The sequence below is a fragment of the Molothrus aeneus genome, chromosome 6, assembly GCF_037042795.1.
Source record: "Molothrus aeneus isolate 106 chromosome 6, BPBGC_Maene_1.0, whole genome shotgun sequence".
Classification (NCBI taxonomy): domain Eukaryota; kingdom Metazoa; phylum Chordata; class Aves; order Passeriformes; family Icteridae; genus Molothrus; species Molothrus aeneus.
This window is the reverse complement of record NC_089651.1, coordinates 17,337,748-17,357,131: the sequence shown is the minus strand read 5'-3', so window position 1 is coordinate 17,357,131 and position 19,384 is coordinate 17,337,748. Positions and strand designations below refer to the sequence as shown.

Sequence of the window (19,384 nt, the reverse complement as noted above, 5' to 3'; positions counted from 1 at the left end):
CTTTCTGCACAAATTGGGAGTCACTACTCCCTAAAATTTATGCCTTGTCAAGAAAATTGGACAAAATAAAGCTGTCTACTTGAAAAAGAAATTGCCCTTTTCTGCCATTTCACTGCCTAGTTAATACCAAGAAAGTAGAGTGAATTATGGCAAATCTTTGATTAATAGATTAATTTTTCAGGGACTAACATGAAGGATACAACTACCAGAAGAGTTTTTCCTCCTATACTCCTACCAACATTAATAAGATGCCTGAAGGTCATCTTCTGCATAGAGTGACAAAAAAAATCACGTTTTTCAGATTGATTCTGTGTGATGGCAGTGCCATCTGTCAAGTAATGCTGGACTGATCAGAATATTGTGTGCATTTTTATGTAGCCTGTGAGAGTATTATGAGTACATTATGCCTTTTTCACAATATATCCAGGTCTCTGGAGAAAAATAAACCCACCCAGTAAACCCACAATTGAGATTAGTAAGTGAGACATGGTCTTGTCTAGCTGTTAACTAAATAAGGAGGAGAGCCTTTGCATGCTCACATCTCTCAATATTTCTGCCATGTACATTTCTAAACTTAAATGCCATGAGATGAATTACTTGAATATTTTATTGCAAAATCAGGCAAGAAACTTTTAGAAAAGTTACTTAAGAAGTAGGTTTAAACTATAAGAAACTGTAAAATAGATTAGAATTGAGGTATCATCTGCATAGGATATCTCAGCTCATTTAGATTTCTGTTTGGAGACTACTTTCCTGTGTGTAAGGTGTAAAAGGTGGGCAGCTGAACCCTTTTTTACTGTGCAATGATTGCTAGCATGAAAGGAAGCAGCATCACTTAGATGCAGTCTTTCATCTCCCATTAAATTTGATGTCACTGGGATTTGTATATTAATAATTCTCTCCTCAGAAAACACAGGGAAGAAGTAGGTACCAGTGCTACAGAGGGTACTTCAAAGTATCTGTATTAGACATCTGCAAGAGCCTGAAGTGGTCACCATAAGCACCCAAAACAGGCCCACACAGAGGTATCAAAGCAATTCAGCTTCTTCAGATGGAACAGGTGTTATTTCTAAAATTAAGAACCTAAAGAGAAGACAGTAATGCCATTTCAAACATGTGAAAGTACACACACCATGCATTGCTGTGTAGGACTCAAGGCACCAAGGCTCCTACATGAACAGCCAGAGAAGAGGCTGCTCAGGATATCTAACATGAAAGCAGGCAGATACATTCAGGCACACAATTCTCTTATAAAAATTGATAATGCTGATAAATCAACATTTAATGAATATGCAAAATAAAGCAGCACAAAGAACTTATATAATTTAAGACTTTAGTCTGCTAAGCATTACAGAACAATTCTATAACCCAAAACCAGAATGATTGAAAAATTTTTTGTTCTAGAAAAACCCAAACCAGTTTGAGTTAGTTCTGATTAAGAAGACATAAAACAGAAGGTATTTAGTGAGCCTGAAACCACAGAATTTTATGTTTTAGTGGACGTCAGCAACATAACTTCTTAGTAACATTTCACCTCATCTGCCATGCCAGCTAGAATAAACAGGAAACTGAAGACTCTTGGATAACTCCTTGGGCCTCAAAGGAAAATTTTCACTCAGTTCTAAAGTTGACTTGAGTACACCAAAAAAAGAAAGGTTTTCTAGAAACATGCAAAGGGATGTTTGCATGTTTCTAGAGAAAGAGAGAAAAGTGTCTCAATTTACCTAATTTTAAAAGTGCTCAGTGATCACAGGCTCTTAAAGAGGCTGGTCATAGCATTTATGTGTTACTGAAGAGCTAGCACTGTTAGCCTGTCAAATGAAGCTTCTTACAGAATTTAATCATCACAAAGCTTTTAGGCAATTCTTAAGCCCCAACATCAAGGGAGAGCATGTGTTATGAAAATGCCCATCCAATATTCAGGTTCAGCTATTGAAAAAAGGTATCTCATGGGGACACTTACTCACCTGAGGTCAACTAAGAAGGGACCTTCAGCTGCAATTAATCCAGCTTTCTGATATATGAAATAGTTTTTAAATCATAGCCCAGTTTCTAGGTGAGTTAGGACACTAATTACCAGGTTTTCAGATTCTTTTGCAGACTCACCTGCTTCTGGGTGCACTCTGATAGAAAGTATCGCTGCACATTGTCTTCAGAGAGTGGATGTTGATTTTGTAGCTGAAACACTTTATCAGGCACAAATATTCCATAAGCAAATCCCCCCACTGTCATTTTAAGCTGCATACAGAAACCTTTATCCAGCTTATGAAGTGCTATATCAAGTGTTCCTGCACCACTAAGGCAGCATATTGGATGGGATCTCAGATCTTTTCCAGAACAGTTAAAAACATCACAGGAATAATTTCCATAGCTTTCCCCTTAACACAGATATATGAAGTATAGAGAATAATTGAGTGCCATATATTAATTTAATGGCTAGGTATGCACTTAATTTAAGTTTTGAAAAATGAAAACCATAATTATTCTCTGTGAAATATTTTTCCTAGATCGACACCATAGCCCTAACATTGCATAAAGCAAGCCAGCAGCTGCAGGGTATACCCATGCATTTTTATGCACCTGTGTTGAGTTTCAATAACTTGTTGCTAACTGCTTATGTGACATTATTCCTTGTATGTCAGGAAAAAAAAAGGGATTTTTTAAAATTTTATTTTAAACTAAAACATGTGCACATTAAATAGCATGAATAAACTGTGTTAGCTAGGCAGGTCTCCTTGTATTGTCAGACTGCTCCAAAAGTAGTTCGAAGGCAAAATAGCTATTCCCAGGAGCATCATTATGATCTTTTGTCCCTTTAACTAGAAGCAGGTTAAGCTACTTCCAAGCATTTGACCTTGAAGGATCTGAACTAGGAAAGCCTACACTTCACCTAAAAGTTACAACAGATGCTTTATTTGGAGCATGCACAAATACTGTCCTACAAGCACTTCACCCTTCCAAAGGATTAGGAGGATTCACCTCTGTGCTGACATCTCCTGCGAACTAATCCCCACCTTTCCAAGGTCAAGAACTTGCTTTACTACCGGTGTTTGCCACTTTCGAAAGAGACAAGCTGAGGGAAGATCAGGTGTGACTCACGTTACAATATTGCCACGCTGTGGGCTAAAGGAGGCATTGCGCTCCTCCAACTTTTCTGACAGGAACAAGCGAAGCAAAGACCACCCATGCTTAACGCAGAAAAAACTGCTCTGTACTATAGGAAATGAACTGATTAAAGTAACAGCACTCAACGTGCAAAAAATACAGGTTTGCCAACGTAATAAATGCACTTAATTTTGCTCCTTAAGATCCGTTCTAAGAAGTTGTTCCCTCCAAAAAACATTATTAGGGAAATCTCCTGGGCACTGGGTAGCCAAGCCACTGAGTTTCAAAGCTAGTGATAGAAAAGCACAATCTCAAAATGAAGACAACGGTCCCACAACTTAGAAGCATCATAAGACAAAATTACCATGTAATGATGTGAGTCTCCTACATTCACAAAACAGCTGTAACTGCACACTGAGCCCAGCTTCAGCTTTCTGTCTCAATTGGCATAATTTAGAATGCTGCAAGCCCAACCCAAGGCACTGTTCAACTTAAACATCCTAACCATTTCTAGGGACACAGTAATAAAAGGTGGAAAAACCCACTGATGAGTTTCCAATGAAGCACTTAGATCAGGTCTTGAAATGGAAGAAAACCTGCAGCTCCTAGCTTCTGTTTCTCTTTATGCTTCTTTGGCAAATAATCTCACATTTAAGTTAGGATAATCCTTCGGTATTGTTCACAGTGGCCACACACAATTACACATTACCACCTCAGAGAAAAGGATCCAGTTACCATTATACAGCATGAGAATAACCCTGTCCTCTTCAGAAGTTATGGAAAATACTTCCCACTCCTTTCTATGAGTAACAGACAGATAATGAATAGACATGGTGCTTCACCTAAATAACACTCAGGTAACTGAAGGTGAGGAAACTAAACAGCAGTATCTCCTGTAATACTAACAGTTTTTATGACAGCTGTTTTTCATAGTGTCCTTCTGGACAAAATGTTCAGCACACAGATAAACTGTGCCATGGAAAGGGCCCTGGGGGTCCTGGTCTGTGGGAAGTTGGATCTGAGCCAGCAGGGCCCTGGCAGCCAGGAGGGCCAGGCCTGTCCTGGGGGCATCAGGCACAGCATCCCCAGCCAGAAAGGGAGGGGATTGTCCCCTCTGCTCTGCACTGGGGCAGCCTCACCTCGAGTGCTGGGGGCAGTCTTGGGTGCCACAATATAAAAATGACATGAAGCTGTTAGAGAGGGTCCAAAAGAGGGCCTTGAGGATGGTGAAGGGCCTTGAGGGGAAGCTGTGTGAGGAGCAGCTGAAGTCACTTGGTCTGTCCAGCATGGAGGAGACTGAGGGGAGACCTCATTCCAGTTACAACTTCCTCCTGAGAGGAAGAGGAGGGGTAGACACTGATCTCTTTTCTCTGGTAACAGTTGTTGCATCAGAGGAGGTTTAGATTGATATTAGAAAAAGGTTTTCCACCCAGAGGGTGGCTTGGGCACTGCAACAGGCTCCCCAGGGAAGTGCTCACAGCACCAGCCTGACAGAGTTCAGGAAGCCTTTGGACAACACACTGGGGCACATGGTGTGACTCCTGAGGATGGTGCTGTGCAGGGACGGGAGCTGGACACAATGATCCTTGTGGATCCCTTCCAACTCAGCTTATTCTGTGATTCTGTGAAACAACACTGTTTTAAACCAACATTACTCCTGGCAGAGAGTGGTATTTTTATCATGCCACAAATAAACTCACCCTAGAGCTAACAGAAAAGTATGCTTTGCTCATGTGTTTCATCTGCAATACAGCACTTTCATGCCAGTGCGTTTAAAATGATCTTCAGTGAGTCTTACAAGGACAGTTACAGTCATTGTCTGTCTTATATCTGTGTTAACTAATAGGAAAACTATTGATTTTACTTAAATACAGTAAGCACAGTAAATTAAAGACCACTACCACCTACTTCTGACTGGCAGTTACTAATTGCTTCACACATCTTTTTGGCTACTTTATTAAGACACTGCACTAGGTTCAGAGCTCAGGATACAGATAAGCTCTTAGGAACAACCTGGCAAATTACCTAATTATAAGCAAGAGCATACAGCAGAAGGATTACTCATTGCAGGGAAATTGATGGAGCCCTTTATAAAGCTAAAAAAGATTCTGCAGTTTCAATTTTTTGTTCCCAAGTATTAATTTTATAGGGAAAAGGTAGGACTGCTAATAGTACACTCAGTTTGAGAAGTAATTAATACATGCCATCAGTCAGCAGCATTTGCCCTAACCAGAATAACCTAAAGTAACCATTTTTTAAAAGGTGAAAGCCTTCCATAATGAAGTCTGCATTCTGTGCATCTTTCTTGAAGCTATTTTCCCCCAGACATTTTAGGCAACAGAGATCTGTAAGAAACACTGTGCTTTAGAGAAATGGATGCCTGAATTTCCTGAGAAACTACCACAAAATCTTCAGATTCCTGCACTGAATCATTAATTTCACCACCACATTCTGCCTTTTCTTCATGAAGCAGAAGTTTGGCATTTGCCTTAGGTCATGAAAGTATCACACAGTTCCAAGCTTCAGCCAGTAACCCAAACCAAACACTGTTATGATAAAGGCAGTGCCAACACGAGAGTGAGTGTGCAGCCCAGGTATCCTCTATGTCCTCACAGAAGTTACATCATGCAAAACTCAAGAATGAAAGACTAACATGGCCTGCTAAACCCACTGTGAAGATTATGATGTAATCTTTGATCTCATGTAGCGAGGTAAAACCCTCTACTTCATTGTAAGACAAGCAGAACAACCTTTAGTTGTTCTAGAATTAAGTGTATTTATTTATAAAGACATACTCAAATCAACATGGATAAATTAAAAGGATGCTTTAAAGGAGCTGATTTTTAGGAATTGTTTCCTAGAGATTTATACTCACGTTTGCTTTTGATTTCCCAGTTGACTCCACACTTCAACTACAAAGCCATCAAAATTTTCATTCTAAATAAAGAGAATTGTAAACAACACATCATAACACAAAATAACACAAAATAACCATGCAGTTATTTTTCTTGTACTATTACAGATTGAACATGCTTTGTATTCTTACACCAGATTCATCTTTAACACAGCATTTCATGGAGAAGTCCAAGAGAAATTTAAATAATTTAACAAACACAAACATGCAAAAGTTGAAAATCTCTACTAGTTATCCATTATATCTACTTTTACAGAAAAAGCCAATATTGTATTAGGAAAATTCAGACATTGATGAAAGGTGGTTGTTAAGCAAATAATTTGACACACTTTTACTTATATATCAGGGAAAAACTCATTATCTCTTGAGTCTGAAGACGTAAATGCTAATTCAGCATAGACATGATTCCAAGTATCTCCTGTAATTAGTCTCTCTTTTGATAATTTATTCTTAGCATGATCAAGGATAATGTTGTACTTGAGCTGACATCCTTAAGAGGTCAAGTGTTACTGAGGACCTAAAATTGACATATTGGTTAAAAATTTTAAGAAATTACTCAGTTTAACTGAGTACATCCAACTTCCTCTAGAGCACTGTAAGATTTCTTTACATCACATAGTAAGTGCCAACTCTTATTCTGACAATAAATAAACAGGCTGCCATGAATCAATCACTAACGCTGAATGTCTTTTGGGTGTAGCTTATCTATTCTCACACATGGGATAGCTTTAAAGCCATTAGGAAAGGGGGTGGCCAGAAACCTTAGCAAAATTCCTCTTCTCCTCTCCCTAGTCTCTTAACATTTTGAGGAAACTGGTTGATCAGACCTGAGCAAAACTGTTCAGTAATACATATCCAGTGAGTGATTCTTGGTATTAAAAGTGGTTGCTTAGCTTTACCACACTGAGCCTGAATGCATTCCTGTACAGAAAACAGCACTCATTGCACCCATGACTCTTTTTCTGCCTATCAGAAAATACCACTAAGCAGTATAGCCACAGCTCAATAATTACATTTCTAATAGAAATGTAAAAGAAATTTAAAGCAGGCAAAAATCACAAGTGCAGCTGCCAATGACAACAAGGTTATGTTGATCAGACTGATGTAGTCCCAGGTTAGACTCATAGTCACCTGCACTTAAGTGTTGCTACATTTCATATTTACAGGAACTGGACACATACTAAGACACAATATCAAGAATCCTGTCATTATTGCTTTCAGCAAATTCTATTTCATAGCATGCAAAATCACAAGAAATGAGAAAACATCTATTACAAAAGGAATCAACTATCATCTCACACAATTTTATAAACATCATAAATAGGTTTTTTTTACCTTGGCTAGCAGAACCATGTTCTTGGAAAGCTCCTCTATCTCATCTTCACTGCCAAAAACACTCTCAAAGTCTTGGTAAGTCCAGCCATCAAACAAAATTCGAGGCACTATCAGGCAAAGTAGTCAATCAGTAGAGAAAATAAGGAATTTATTATCTACACTGGAATGTTTCTGCAGAAACAGAATACAGCAGATACAAGCAGAGATGCCACTAAAAATCATATCCCATGACTGAGATCATTGCTTTTTCACTCTGACCAACTTCAGCAGCATAGATGAACTGACACTGTAGGACATTCTTCTTCATTTTAAGTTTAGTTAATGATCAGCACTGATGCAAGTTTTAAGAGAAGATATTTTCATTTGATTGAACGATCTTAACTGAATTACCACTCAGGGCCTCAAGTAGAGTCTTAACCAGCAACAACACAACACACCAATCTTTAAGTTGTGCATCTCTTCTACCACAATAATGAGGTAGAAAAGTTCACCTCAAACTCTAATTTACTTCATACACAGCCCTACATCACTTCACTCTTCTACTCAACTCAATGCCCTAAGACAAATTTTTACTTTTGGAAAGCACTTGAGCTTGTGTGAATTTTTTTTCTAAAAACACAAAACATTAAAAAATAGTCAGGAAAACTGATGTTGGAACAGTTGACAATCATGCCCACAGGAAAAGGCAATGGATTTTATGGAGCTATGTCTAAGCCCCTTCTAACTACCTTGGTTGTAAAAGAGTGTTTTAGAAGAGTATAAAGAGATTTCAAAGGCTTTATCCTCTGGCAGCTGAAGTATGTTAAAATATTTGACTGAGAATTCAATTTTTCTAATACATTTCAAATTTCATACTCCCTTCTGAATCAAGAAGCATTTCACAGTTCCACAGAATTCTTGCTACAGAGAAATGTAACAAGTCTAGCACAGCAGAATCTCTACAGCAATGTTTGCCATTTTCCCTAAAGACACACACTGCAGCACATCCCATGAGTTCCCAGCTTCAAGGGGAGAAGAGACAAAGTAGGATGTTTCTATCATGCAGGAAAGTCTGACTGACTGACTCAGATTTGGATTTTTTTTATTTTTTAACTACACAGAACCCCAAGCAACAAGTTTGAAGACTCCTTTCCCCAGGGAGGCACACAGTGCTATATACTAGTATCGCAGATTTATTCAGAGACAGCAAGCTAAGGCAAAACATAAAGGCATCAAGAGGGCCAACACATCAGTTACTTAACTATCTACAGTTAATTTAATTTTTCTTCTCAGACATCTTCTTCATACAGCTGTGCTAAGGTAATCTTCCTTCCTCCTATACAGACCTGGAAGAAAGCCTTACTTTCCTCTCCTAGAAGCTAAAGAAGATAAAAAGCAAGCAAACAAACATAAACCAGAGGCTCACCTATTTTTATGTTTTTGGAGGTTTTTCTCACATCTTTCATCCAGCCTGTCAAACAGTATCAAGTAAGACAGCTGATAAAATATAAATGATGTTGACAATGATAACATATTTTCAAGCATTCTTTGAATGATGTAGCACAGCTTCATTATACACATCTTCCTGCCACAGACTAGGAGTTCATAATCCACCCAGACAGAACAACCTGTGATGCACAGAATCTGAAGCCATGAACCTGCACCACAGCATTCACAATTGTACAGCCTTACAATAGTCCCCACCCAGCCCCTCCCTGCTTAGTTCTACCTCACTAAGGAAAGCTACCCCAGTGCCTACTCAGAGTAACACTTCTGCAGCCATTAGGCATCACCTAGGAGGAATGTCTGATTTTCTTCAGATGGTACTTTAAAGTGTCCCATTCACTCCTCTTGGCAGCCATTGCATTAGGATGAATTTGTTAGTAGGCACTAACATGGTAAGAATTATAGCTATTTCAAATGAAATTTCACATTCAATCAACTTCAAAACCATGAACTAGTACATACTAGCTGAAATTTAATCTTGCTGCCACTTTCCTCGCAATGAAGGGAAAAAATTCTCTTCAAATTAAATTTCTCTTCCCTTTCTAAATAAATTCTCCTAAAGGTTTTGCAAAGGGAAAAAACCAAAACCCACAACAGGTAAATAAGTGCACAATACAACACCCAAGACTGTTTTTCACTGTACAAGATCTTTGTCCTTTCATTTTTTTAAGAGGGATTTTGTGGACAGCATGGTGGAAAAGCCAATCATTCTACTTACATTTTTTGACAAATAAAATATGTACACATACAGAAGCAGGTGAGGACAGAAAGCCGTTCAATCTGAAGAAAACCCAAGAAACTGTAATGGATGAAAGTACTTCACTATGTGGCAGAGCCAGCAAAACCCACCTAGTATGCCAAATCTACCCAGTCTGCAACAATATTGCAATTCATATTCAAAGGAAAAAAAACAACACCTTGATCAGCATCATGGAGCCCAGTGAAGTGGAACCTTTCCTTCCCTCTCCTCTTCACTTGTAACCAAACTGGTGAGATTAGTGTAAATTTGTTTCCAAATATTTTAGCAATGTCATAGCCATGGTTGTTCCACTTGAAAAACAAAGGAGACAAAAAAAGTGAGAGACTCAGAAGTAAGATATACAGTTCACTTTACTTTTGACCAATATAAACTCTTTAACAGAAATGTAATCATCTGCTAGATCCCTACTTGTTCATTTGAGGAAACCTGCTGGGATATTGCTTTCATTTAAATAAAAAAGTACTCCTGAACTACAGCAACTGGCTTGTAGATTCCCACACAGTTTTAAATTTACAGACTCTGAATTTATGTTCAAGAGAACTTGAGAAAGGTGAAAATTTATAGGGCACCTATTTGTCTTTTGACCAGTGTAAGACAAAAACGAGTGAAGGGAGAGGAAAAACAATATACACCCTTCTAGAGGACCTAGACATCCTCTAAGAGACAGATGGGAGAACAAGGGTTTGAGACCCCCTGAACCCCACATCAAGTCTCAAATACTTCTCTGGCTATTTGACTGTATTTGACTAGCAGCCCCCATTACCATAAAAATACTTCTAAAACAGGGATGCAAACTTGCAGCACAGTCTGCTGCATATTCATTCAAAGCACAAATTTTATTTATTGTATCAACTTACAGGAGTAATATATCCCAGAACATCTCCTGAAAAATGTCGTTCCTTCATCTTCTTGGAGCAATAACTTTTATGTTCCAGTATAATATCCTTTGCTTTTGGATCCACAACTACCAATCCCCTGTCCTGAACATTTTTATCAGAATGCAGCTTCTGTGGAAAGAAGACAGTTATTAGAACCAGTTATATGAAACAGCCACTTTCAATGGCAACAGACTTTAAAAACAACAGCAAAACAAATCACTTCATTAAACTCTGAGCACTCCTTTTAAATGATGCAGAGCACTTTGATTTGAACTGAAACATACAAGTCCTCAGAAATTATTTGTCATCATCAGTAAACTTACTCTGTTTGTAAAAAGCATATAAACTTTGAGGGTAAAAAGCATATAAACAAAAACCAAAGCCCAAGACATTATAAGAGCAAAGAACATAATTTATGACAGCTAATGGTGCTGTTTTCTAACCAATGCTTTCTGTCATGTTACCCCCAAAATAATAAAAAGGGGTTAGGAGTTCTTAACCAAGAATTTGAAGGTAGCTTTTGAACTGGATATATTTTAGTCTGAGAATGCTGCACTGTGAAGGCTAAGATTTTAAACACTCTTCTTTAGGGAAGATGCTTCAACTGACCCAGCAGATAAAAACAGAACGAGAAGATCCAATGAGATGTTCATGGTGGGTATGCAGAAGCTATCTATTGATTCATTGTAAGGAATTTGGGGATATGGCCTGCCTTAACACCTTGTACTACCCTCACTACCTGCAAATTTTGTAGATGTTGAGCAGTGATACAAAGTGACAGATGTACGTGCATAATGACAGGAAACAATAACATGCTCAGCAAGTGAAGAGAGTCTTCAGCATGCTGGCTGTGCTTGCTCTGATTATTGTGGGACTCTGAATCATTTCTGCCTGCAAAAGAACAACTGATTAGAAAGCTCTTCAAAATCTTTCATCAGGATACAGCCTTCCCATTGGCAAGGCTCCATTCCACAGTAAATGCCCTAGAGCTCTTGGCCCAAACTACTGTTCCCCACCCTGGTTTCCAAAGGGATGGAAGTGTGTTCCCTGAGGGGACAAAAACTTCCTGTTTCTGCAACTTGCATAGAGGATAAAGCTCCAGAAGTCTACATTATATGTTTCAAGAAGTGAACCATTTGTGACACACAGAAAAGCTGAAGGAAAGGACAGTTTCAAGTTTTATCTGTGAGTATCAGCTTCAGTGGAAATGCATTAACACTGTTTAACAGAGGTAGAGGCCATTTACCAAAGTTCAATTCATTCACTTCGCATCTTAGATAAGACAAGAATTTCGGTTATTTCCCTTACCTTTTCCTCCAGTTTTTTTGTAGCACCTTTCTTTGCATCCGTTTTTGACAGGGTACCTTCAGCTAGCCAGCATACCATGGCAAGAGAAAGGGATGCACAGAGAAGCCTCATGCTGTTTTTCCCCATGTCAAGTTTCTCTTCTCCTGAACACATAAGGGTTCAAATCTCTGTGAACAGAGGAATATAACAGTTTCATTTGGTTTTCTTGTCTAAAAAAAGTCAAGACATTTTCTTATCTTGTTCCATTTAGAATCAGACTTATTAAGGCAGTGCTTCTGCCCTGGCAACAAAAGCAGTGTATTTATTGTGAGAGATTACTTCTAGTCTCAAACACCTTTTTTGTCCCTTGTTTTAGCAGCTGTATCACAGATGAAGTGGGTTGGACCCTTGCAGCTTCCTTTTTAAGGATAAGATAACATTTTTTTCTGCTCCTACCTAGCCTGGTTAGTGTGTCATAAATTAATTAACAGATATAAAAAAATATAGCTATATGCTTACATGTGCCTTTACTGTAACAGCTGAGACCTTTGCTTTCAATTCCTTGCCAAGTCACTGATACAGAAATTGAAGAAAAAAAAAGGAGGGGGAGGGTGGGCATGTCCTTTTTGTCTAGAAGAATAAATTTGACAGTTTGCCCCAGCTCCAGATAAAGGAACTGAGAATTAGGAGACAACAGTTCTGTTGTGTGTTCATCTATCACACCTTTTATCTGTAGGAAGACTTTAAAAAAATGTCAAATAAAGCCAGAGTTTGTTTTCCAATCTCTCCCAGTTAAAAGTTGCATTCTTTTCCAAGTCTGGCTCCCAGTAGTGAATAAGAAGAAAACAGGAAAAAAAAATAATTTGGCATTTGGGGAACCAGGGCTCTAGATCTGTATCAAGCTGCTTCTCATAAATATGAGATCCTGATCGAGAAGAAAATAGGTTCTTTCCAATATTCTGAATTTTTGTTGAACTTAAAAAAACTATCTTGCTTTTTATATCACTCTACCACTCCTATTGAACGCCTACAAGCTCATTTCTACAAATCGTCTTTATAATATTTGTTCTACTGGCACTGACAACAAATGCTGCTCAAAGTTTGAGTACTTAGTTCCAAACTTTCAAAACAGCAGGTGCAGGATCCCACAATAGGAAACTGAGCCTCTGAGTACTATGGCAGAAGGAACCTTAAGGCTTCAATGGAAATGTACTCAATGAAACAGACATGAAATCAACAACTCAACAAACTTGGTAGTATTTGGATGTGCCTGGCTTAACAGTGAGGTTTTAAAAACCAGAGGTATTTATTATAGGATTTAGGGATTCTGCAGGAAAAGAGAGCAATATTTGATTAGGCAACAAAGTAGAAGGATGATGGCAGAAGTGCTTGAAAAAAACAATGCCAGTATCACCAAAGAACATCAAAAACCTCCTGTACAAAATTATTTGAAGATTTTAGTCAAGTCTTTTATAAACAGCAAAAACAAAAATATCAGAAAGCCTTTAGTATTTCTTGGATCCAGGGAGCGTGGTAAAAGCTGAATTGCTATACAGCTTGAAATTCCTATTATGAATAATTAAGGTCTTATGCTTCTAATTTGACTTCAAGGTCACTGGTAACCCCCTTATTTTCCACATTCTAAAAAATGAGACAAAGCAGGTTGCTTTTGATAGTATCTCCTATGTTCCATCTAGCTTGGCAAGATCTATAAACTATCACAGAGAGGAACAATTGAGAGCCTGAACAGTCAATACAAGTCTTAACTATTTGGACAGGATATCAATTCTCCCAGAAGCTCGTATATATCGATTTGGAGGTGTTTGATTTCAGTTTCAGAAACAATTAGCAACAGCATCACTTCCCTGAAAAGAAGATAATATCTAACAGCTGAAGAACAGAAGCTTAAAAAACCATCCCTGAACTCCAATTAGACATCAAAATGTGCTTATTTCCTTGACAGGATCATATCCATCTGTCAATTATTGTTAAGTCAACATCCACTCCTAGATTTAGCACTGAGCCTGTGGCAAATTGGTTTCTGCTACTGACAGTCCAGTATAAACTCTTGGTTGGACACTTATTTTAATAGTTTGTTCTTTAACAGCATCAATGAAAATAAAGTAGATGGGATTACTGTAACACAGAAGATGAATTGGTCAAACTTTAAATGCTCTTTAAGGAAAATATATGCATGCATTTTTCAAGCTTTACAAAACTAAATCCTCATCAAACTTTTCTTCTCCGAACTCTCCGCCATTTTTGAACACTATTCAAATTAGCTGAACTCGGAAGAACTGTCTGAGCTTGGCACTCTTTGTTTATCTCCTCTGTCACTGCAAAATGCAAACAGAATTGAAAACTGCCTCTCTGTGCTTGTCCAACTGATACTATGGACAACTTAACGCTTAAAACATCATCTGACAAACGGATCTGGAGCCTAGGTTTCTCTCCTAGCCAGGTCACAAACGTTGCTTAACCCCACCTCCACATGAGGTAACATACTTTTGGAAAGCTGTTTTAAATTTACCTTAATTTTTAAAAGTAAAGCTAGCACAGATTTAGGCTGTCCGAAATAAGCAAGCAAAGAAACTAAATGGATGGTACACAACACGGAGTCAACGTTTATAGTTTATTTATAAATAAGAAACTAGATTCTAACTACATTTGCAGAAAGAACCTACATCACTTAGCAAAGGAAGGCCAACAGACATACTGCTGATGCGTTTTTAAATGAAAGCAACAAAACCTATACTGGGGAGTGAAGAGTGAGAATAAATCCGTTTCTAACCTGTGTAAACATTAAACCCTCCCCTCTTATAAAGTGCTCCACCTTGACGTTCAGAACTTCCTCCCACGCTCGCCCGACTCTCGAATACTAGGGAGCCCGCACGCCTGCCATGGCATCAACGCCGCTGCAGCCGCCCCGAGCTTGGCCCCGGCGGGGCGGCCCCGGCCTCCCCGGGCTGCCGCGTCACCCTCGCCTCGGCACGGCCGGGCCCCCGCCCCCGCTCTTTTCCCGCTCTCCGTCCCTTCCCAGCCCTGCCGGGCCGCGACACCACGTACCGCCCGCCGCCGCCGCGGAAGTGCGGACGAGCGGCAGCGCCCCGCCCCGCCCCGCCGGCTCCGGGCAGCGCTGAGAGGGCGCCGGGCTGCGCCAACATGGCGGGGCCGGAGTGGCTGCGGCGGCGGGTCCCACTGACAGAGCCGCCACTGGGCTGGCCCGGCCCGGCCCGGCCCGGCCGGACCCGGGACGCCGTGCTTTGGGGCTCATCAGTAGCTGAATAAAGGAAATGCTAGTAATGGTGTGATTCTAAATTCCCATAAAGAGCCTCTTGGTTTTGCCCAAGCTATAGCAAATTGATACAGTTCCAGGTCTAGCCTGAAGAGGAGGAAGTTCAGGGGTGACTTTATCGCTCACTACTCAAAAATAGGCTGTAGCCAGGTTGGGATCAGCCTCTTCTCACAGGCCACCAGCAACTCAAGAGGAAATGGCCTTAAGCTATGCCAGGGGAGGCAGCCTGGAGGAATTCCTTCACAGAAGGTGATAAGACATTCAGAGGGGCTGTCCAGGTAAGTGGTGGAGTCACCATCCCAGGAGGTGTCTAAGAAAAACTTAGAGCCGTGGTCTAGTTGACAGTGATGTTTGATCACAGGTTGGACTCGATAATCTCCGAGATCTTTTTGAAACCAATTGTTTCTGTGATTCCGAGAAATAGTGTAGGTAAATCAAGAGCTTGGGCTAAAATGCACACACTGACCTGGAGGCAAAATGATGGTATAGGTAAGGCTGCAGAGAGTCTGCAGGCAGTACTGCTGACTCTGGGTGTGCAGAAAGGAGGGGTCAAATCTCAGATGGCTTTTAACAGACTCTAAAAGAAAAGATTGTGTTTAAAATTGAGTTTTTTATTTTCTTCTGCTTTGACCTTCTACAGTTTGTGTTTTTGCTTGCAGCATGGCTTGTGTTACCGCTATTTACTGCAGCAGAAATTTTGGTATAACCCTGTTATTTCACAGGCTGCTTGCAGGGACTACATACCCTATCAAAAGACTTGATAAAAAAATGGATGTGTTATATCATGATGTAGAGGCAAGGCCAGCATATCCTAGCAGTGCACTTCCCAACAGAAGCCTTCCTGTGGCCTGCTTTCTCTCTTGGTTACAGTTTGGTGCAACCTCCTAGAAGCTGAACTGGAAGGTTGCCTTATTCTGCTGAACTGCCCTCTTCTTTCATTCCCTCTTATGTAATGAAGATCTTCATGAGCATTCTTCAGCACTGAAAAGACAAATGGAAATATTTTTTCTCTGAACAAAAGCCTTGTCAGTGAAGAAGATGCATGGTCTTCTATGCCCAGATCCATCCCAAATTTCTGTAAATTTAGAGTTTCACGTAGCCTAACTTTGTCTTTTCTAGTGTTGAAAGCAACCCATCTGATACTCTGGCATGGCAGAAGGCATTGTGCTCTCTGTTACGGGATAATGAATGTTCAATATCAAGTACAGAAGCATGGTTGTGTGTGTGTGGTGGAGCCACGGATTCTGTTTAGTCCTGAGTTCATTTTGGTTCCAGTAATGGCTGGAATGATCATAAGGAGCAGAAGAAAACAATAACTGGTGAGACAAATGTGAGAGAAGTAACAAAGGGAAAGGAACAATTCCTTTTTTGTCATTCCCGCAACTGGATCCTCACCAGCTGAAAACACTCAGATGAATGGTGATAGTTTTATGAAGGTCAGTGCAATTATTAAAGCCTTTGTACCAAAGTGCAATGAAATTCTGAAAAAAAAATTTAATGTAACTCCCATATAAAATGGGAAGGAGGGCACAAACATTGTGGATTTGTTAGCAAACAAATGCGATGCCAAATGTTTTATGTAATAGGAAAATATTTATTGGTACCATCTCCCCTTTAATGCTGATCTTCCAGTAATTATAAATGTCTTAAATAATCATAACATCTTGGGATGGATAGAACCACTTATGGTTTTTTTTAGGCAGCCTGGTGTTTTATAGATGTTAGGCTCAAACCAAAATTTTACAGAATTACCAACTCAGTGTGTTTGCCAAGGGTTGTGTCTGGTGCAAGCTCTGTGCTGAGTAACAGCTGGGTTCACATTACAATGTTTCTTTCAGCCAGGATGCATCTAGAGACCATTACAGACTCTCTTTCCTCTAGACACCTATTATTCACATAAAATTTCTATCTTGTCCTTACCAAGACATCTGAAATGCACTACTAAGTTCTAAGTTACGAGGCAGTAAGGATAGACATGCCTACACATTTGTCCTGATTGCACAAGCCTTTGTTGAGGCAAAAAGACAGCAGGGTGAATATAGTGAAGCCTCAAAAGCCAGTCAAAGGAGATTGACATAAAATAATCAGGGTATGTGTACTGCACACTGAGCCTCTTCAAATGAAACATTTAGCTGTATGCGGCAAAACTAGAGTCATCCAGATGTGTTAACCACTTGGATATTTTCCCAGTTCTCAAGAAGAATTTGCAGCTCATACTTAGCTTTGTACTGCCACAACTATTCTGCTGTCAGTATTTAAGCCACTGCTGAAAAGGCAGTTAAATACCTGCATGACTTGCAGTATTGACAGGAATACAGCCAGACAGGACTGACAGACTAAGCCTTTAGGTGTCACTGTACTCTTAGAAGTAGAAAATAGCTCAACATTTTGGCTAGCTCAAAAACGATTTTTTTTTTCTGATCACAAGAAAAAGCCTCATTTGGTGACATGGGAAGTTTTCATCTTCAAAGGTGCATGGAAATTATTATTAAGCACCAAAATCTATTTGTAAAGCTGTGAAAAAGGAAAGTGCTCTTCATGAAAGCCTACAAATAATCTGAGTTGAATAATAGACTAATTGTGCACGACTGCCTGTAGTTGCAGTTGGTCTACAAAATGGATCCAGGGACAAAGGGATAATTGCGTGACTACCACATGCTGTCATCCTGCCTTTCCATAGAGACTTGCACAACTAAAAAGTACTCATGTAACCATGTATCCTGAAAACACTCAGAATAGACCCTTGAGGTATACAGCCACTGTCAGACAGATGGCATCAAGTATTATGTAGATCTTTATGAGAGAAAAATGTATCACAAAATTAAAGGTACTGGAGCTTGATGAATCTAAAGATGCAAGGTCTAGACAAGGAGAATTAACCACGGGAGCAAAGTATCCAGGGCAACAGTGAATTTGATTATATCAGAGCAAGACTCAGTGCCTTTCTGGAAGATAGACTGTAGCTAAAAGCTAGATATTGGGCTACATTCATTGGTGTAAAAAAACAAACAAACAAACAAAAAAAAAAAAAAACCCAAACAGATGAAATGCAATGGCTTGAAGTATGATGAAATAAAGGCGAAATGACTGATTGATCTCCAGTAGCTCTAAGTCCCATGATCCTACAAGTCATTATTCTCCAGTAAGCATACTAATCCCTTGCATCGTGATTGAAGCCCCCAGCACACTTGTGGCTAGGCAGTCTAGGCCAGTTTTGAGACCATTTGCACCTATTTTCAGGTGAAGATATTAAATGCTCTGCACAGTCCCACCTCTTTGGCATGTTTAAGACAGTTTAACCTTGAAATGTTTTCAGTCTCTGGAGTAGGTGTGGTGTGGGACTGTGTCACTCCTCGTGTTTACAGCCATCAGGAGGAACATGTGGCCCTGGATGTGTAGGCCTGCACGCCCAGGGAGTCAGGCAGTGGGAATCTCTACATGAACACAGAACAACTGCGCCACTCACACAGCCGATGGCAGGCTCACAAGGGCGATGTGCCTAAGGATGGAGCTGCACACAGCAGCCTCTGGCCTTGTCAGTGCTCACAGGGACTGTACAGGGTACGTGCAGTAGATCCCGTGCACTGTTTTGGGGTCCCTTTTGAGGAGGAGGACCAAGGCACAGCCTCCTGGAGTCCACCCTGTGGAAAGCATGTTGTTACGGTCTATACCGCTGAGAGTCTGTACCTTGCTCTTCACATTTGAAAATTAAGATTGCAGATCAATAGTCTGCTCAAAGCTTAAGTGATGAAGTGAAATTTCCCAGTATCTTTATCAGCCTCCCACTCCTTCTCCCTCAGCAGTTACGTTCTCTGAGGTGCCTGAGAAGCCCAGTATTTCACCTTCAAAAATCATCAAACTTCTCGGCCATTAGGGTCACGATGAGAGGAAGGGATTAGGCTGTTCCCGAGCAGGGAGCGTGCAGTGAATTCACCCACGGACACAGAGGCTGACGCTGCCCTGCCGCCCCTCGCCTCGGCCCGGGCCCGTTTGCCCTCACGGGCGGTGACTGGAAATTGCATCCCAGCAGCGGCACGGCCGATCCGTGGGGCCCAACCTCCAGCTATCCAGTCCTTTCGGGCCGCAGGGTCGCACGGGAGATGCCCGGGAGCGGGGGCACATCTCGGGGCACATCCCGGGGCACATCCCGGGGCATATCCCGGGGGCCGGGCAGGAACCGCGCCCGCCGCGGCTGCGGCACCGGGAGGCGCAGGGGGCCCGGCGCACCCGCGGCGCTCCCGCCTCCGCACGGCAGGTGGCGCCCGAGCAGCGCCCGCCCGGCGGCTGCGGGGGCGCGGGAGCCCCGGCGGCGCCTGCGCGCTGCG

The 19,384-nt window shown here is 40.7% G+C and overlaps 1 protein-coding gene across 3 annotated transcripts in view; it reads right to left on the bottom strand.

Moving 5' to 3' along the window:
- The window catches only part of CHID1 (chitinase domain containing 1), a 96,645-nt gene extending 81,786 nt beyond the window's left edge, over positions 1-14,859 (bottom strand). The window contains exons 1-7 of one of the 3 annotated variants that reach the window (XM_066552217.1): positions 14,831-14,859; positions 11,786-11,952; positions 10,457-10,606; positions 9,757-9,889; positions 8,760-8,804; positions 7,355-7,461; positions 5,981-6,042 (exon numbers count right to left, since the gene is read on the bottom strand). In XM_066552217.1, coding sequence (XP_066408314.1) covers positions 5,981-6,042; positions 7,355-7,461; positions 8,760-8,804; positions 9,757-9,889; positions 10,457-10,606; positions 11,786-11,938 — 650 coding nt within the window. In that variant the 5' untranslated portion in view covers positions 11,939-11,952; positions 14,831-14,859. Of the gene's footprint in view, positions 1-5,980; positions 6,043-7,354; positions 7,462-8,759; positions 8,805-9,756; positions 9,890-10,456; positions 10,607-11,785; positions 11,953-14,555; positions 14,701-14,830 lie in introns of those variants that run through there. The other 2 variants (XM_066552214.1, XM_066552215.1) reach the window with 2 other exon arrangements.
- Between the last annotated feature and the right edge of the window lie 4,525 nt (positions 14,860-19,384).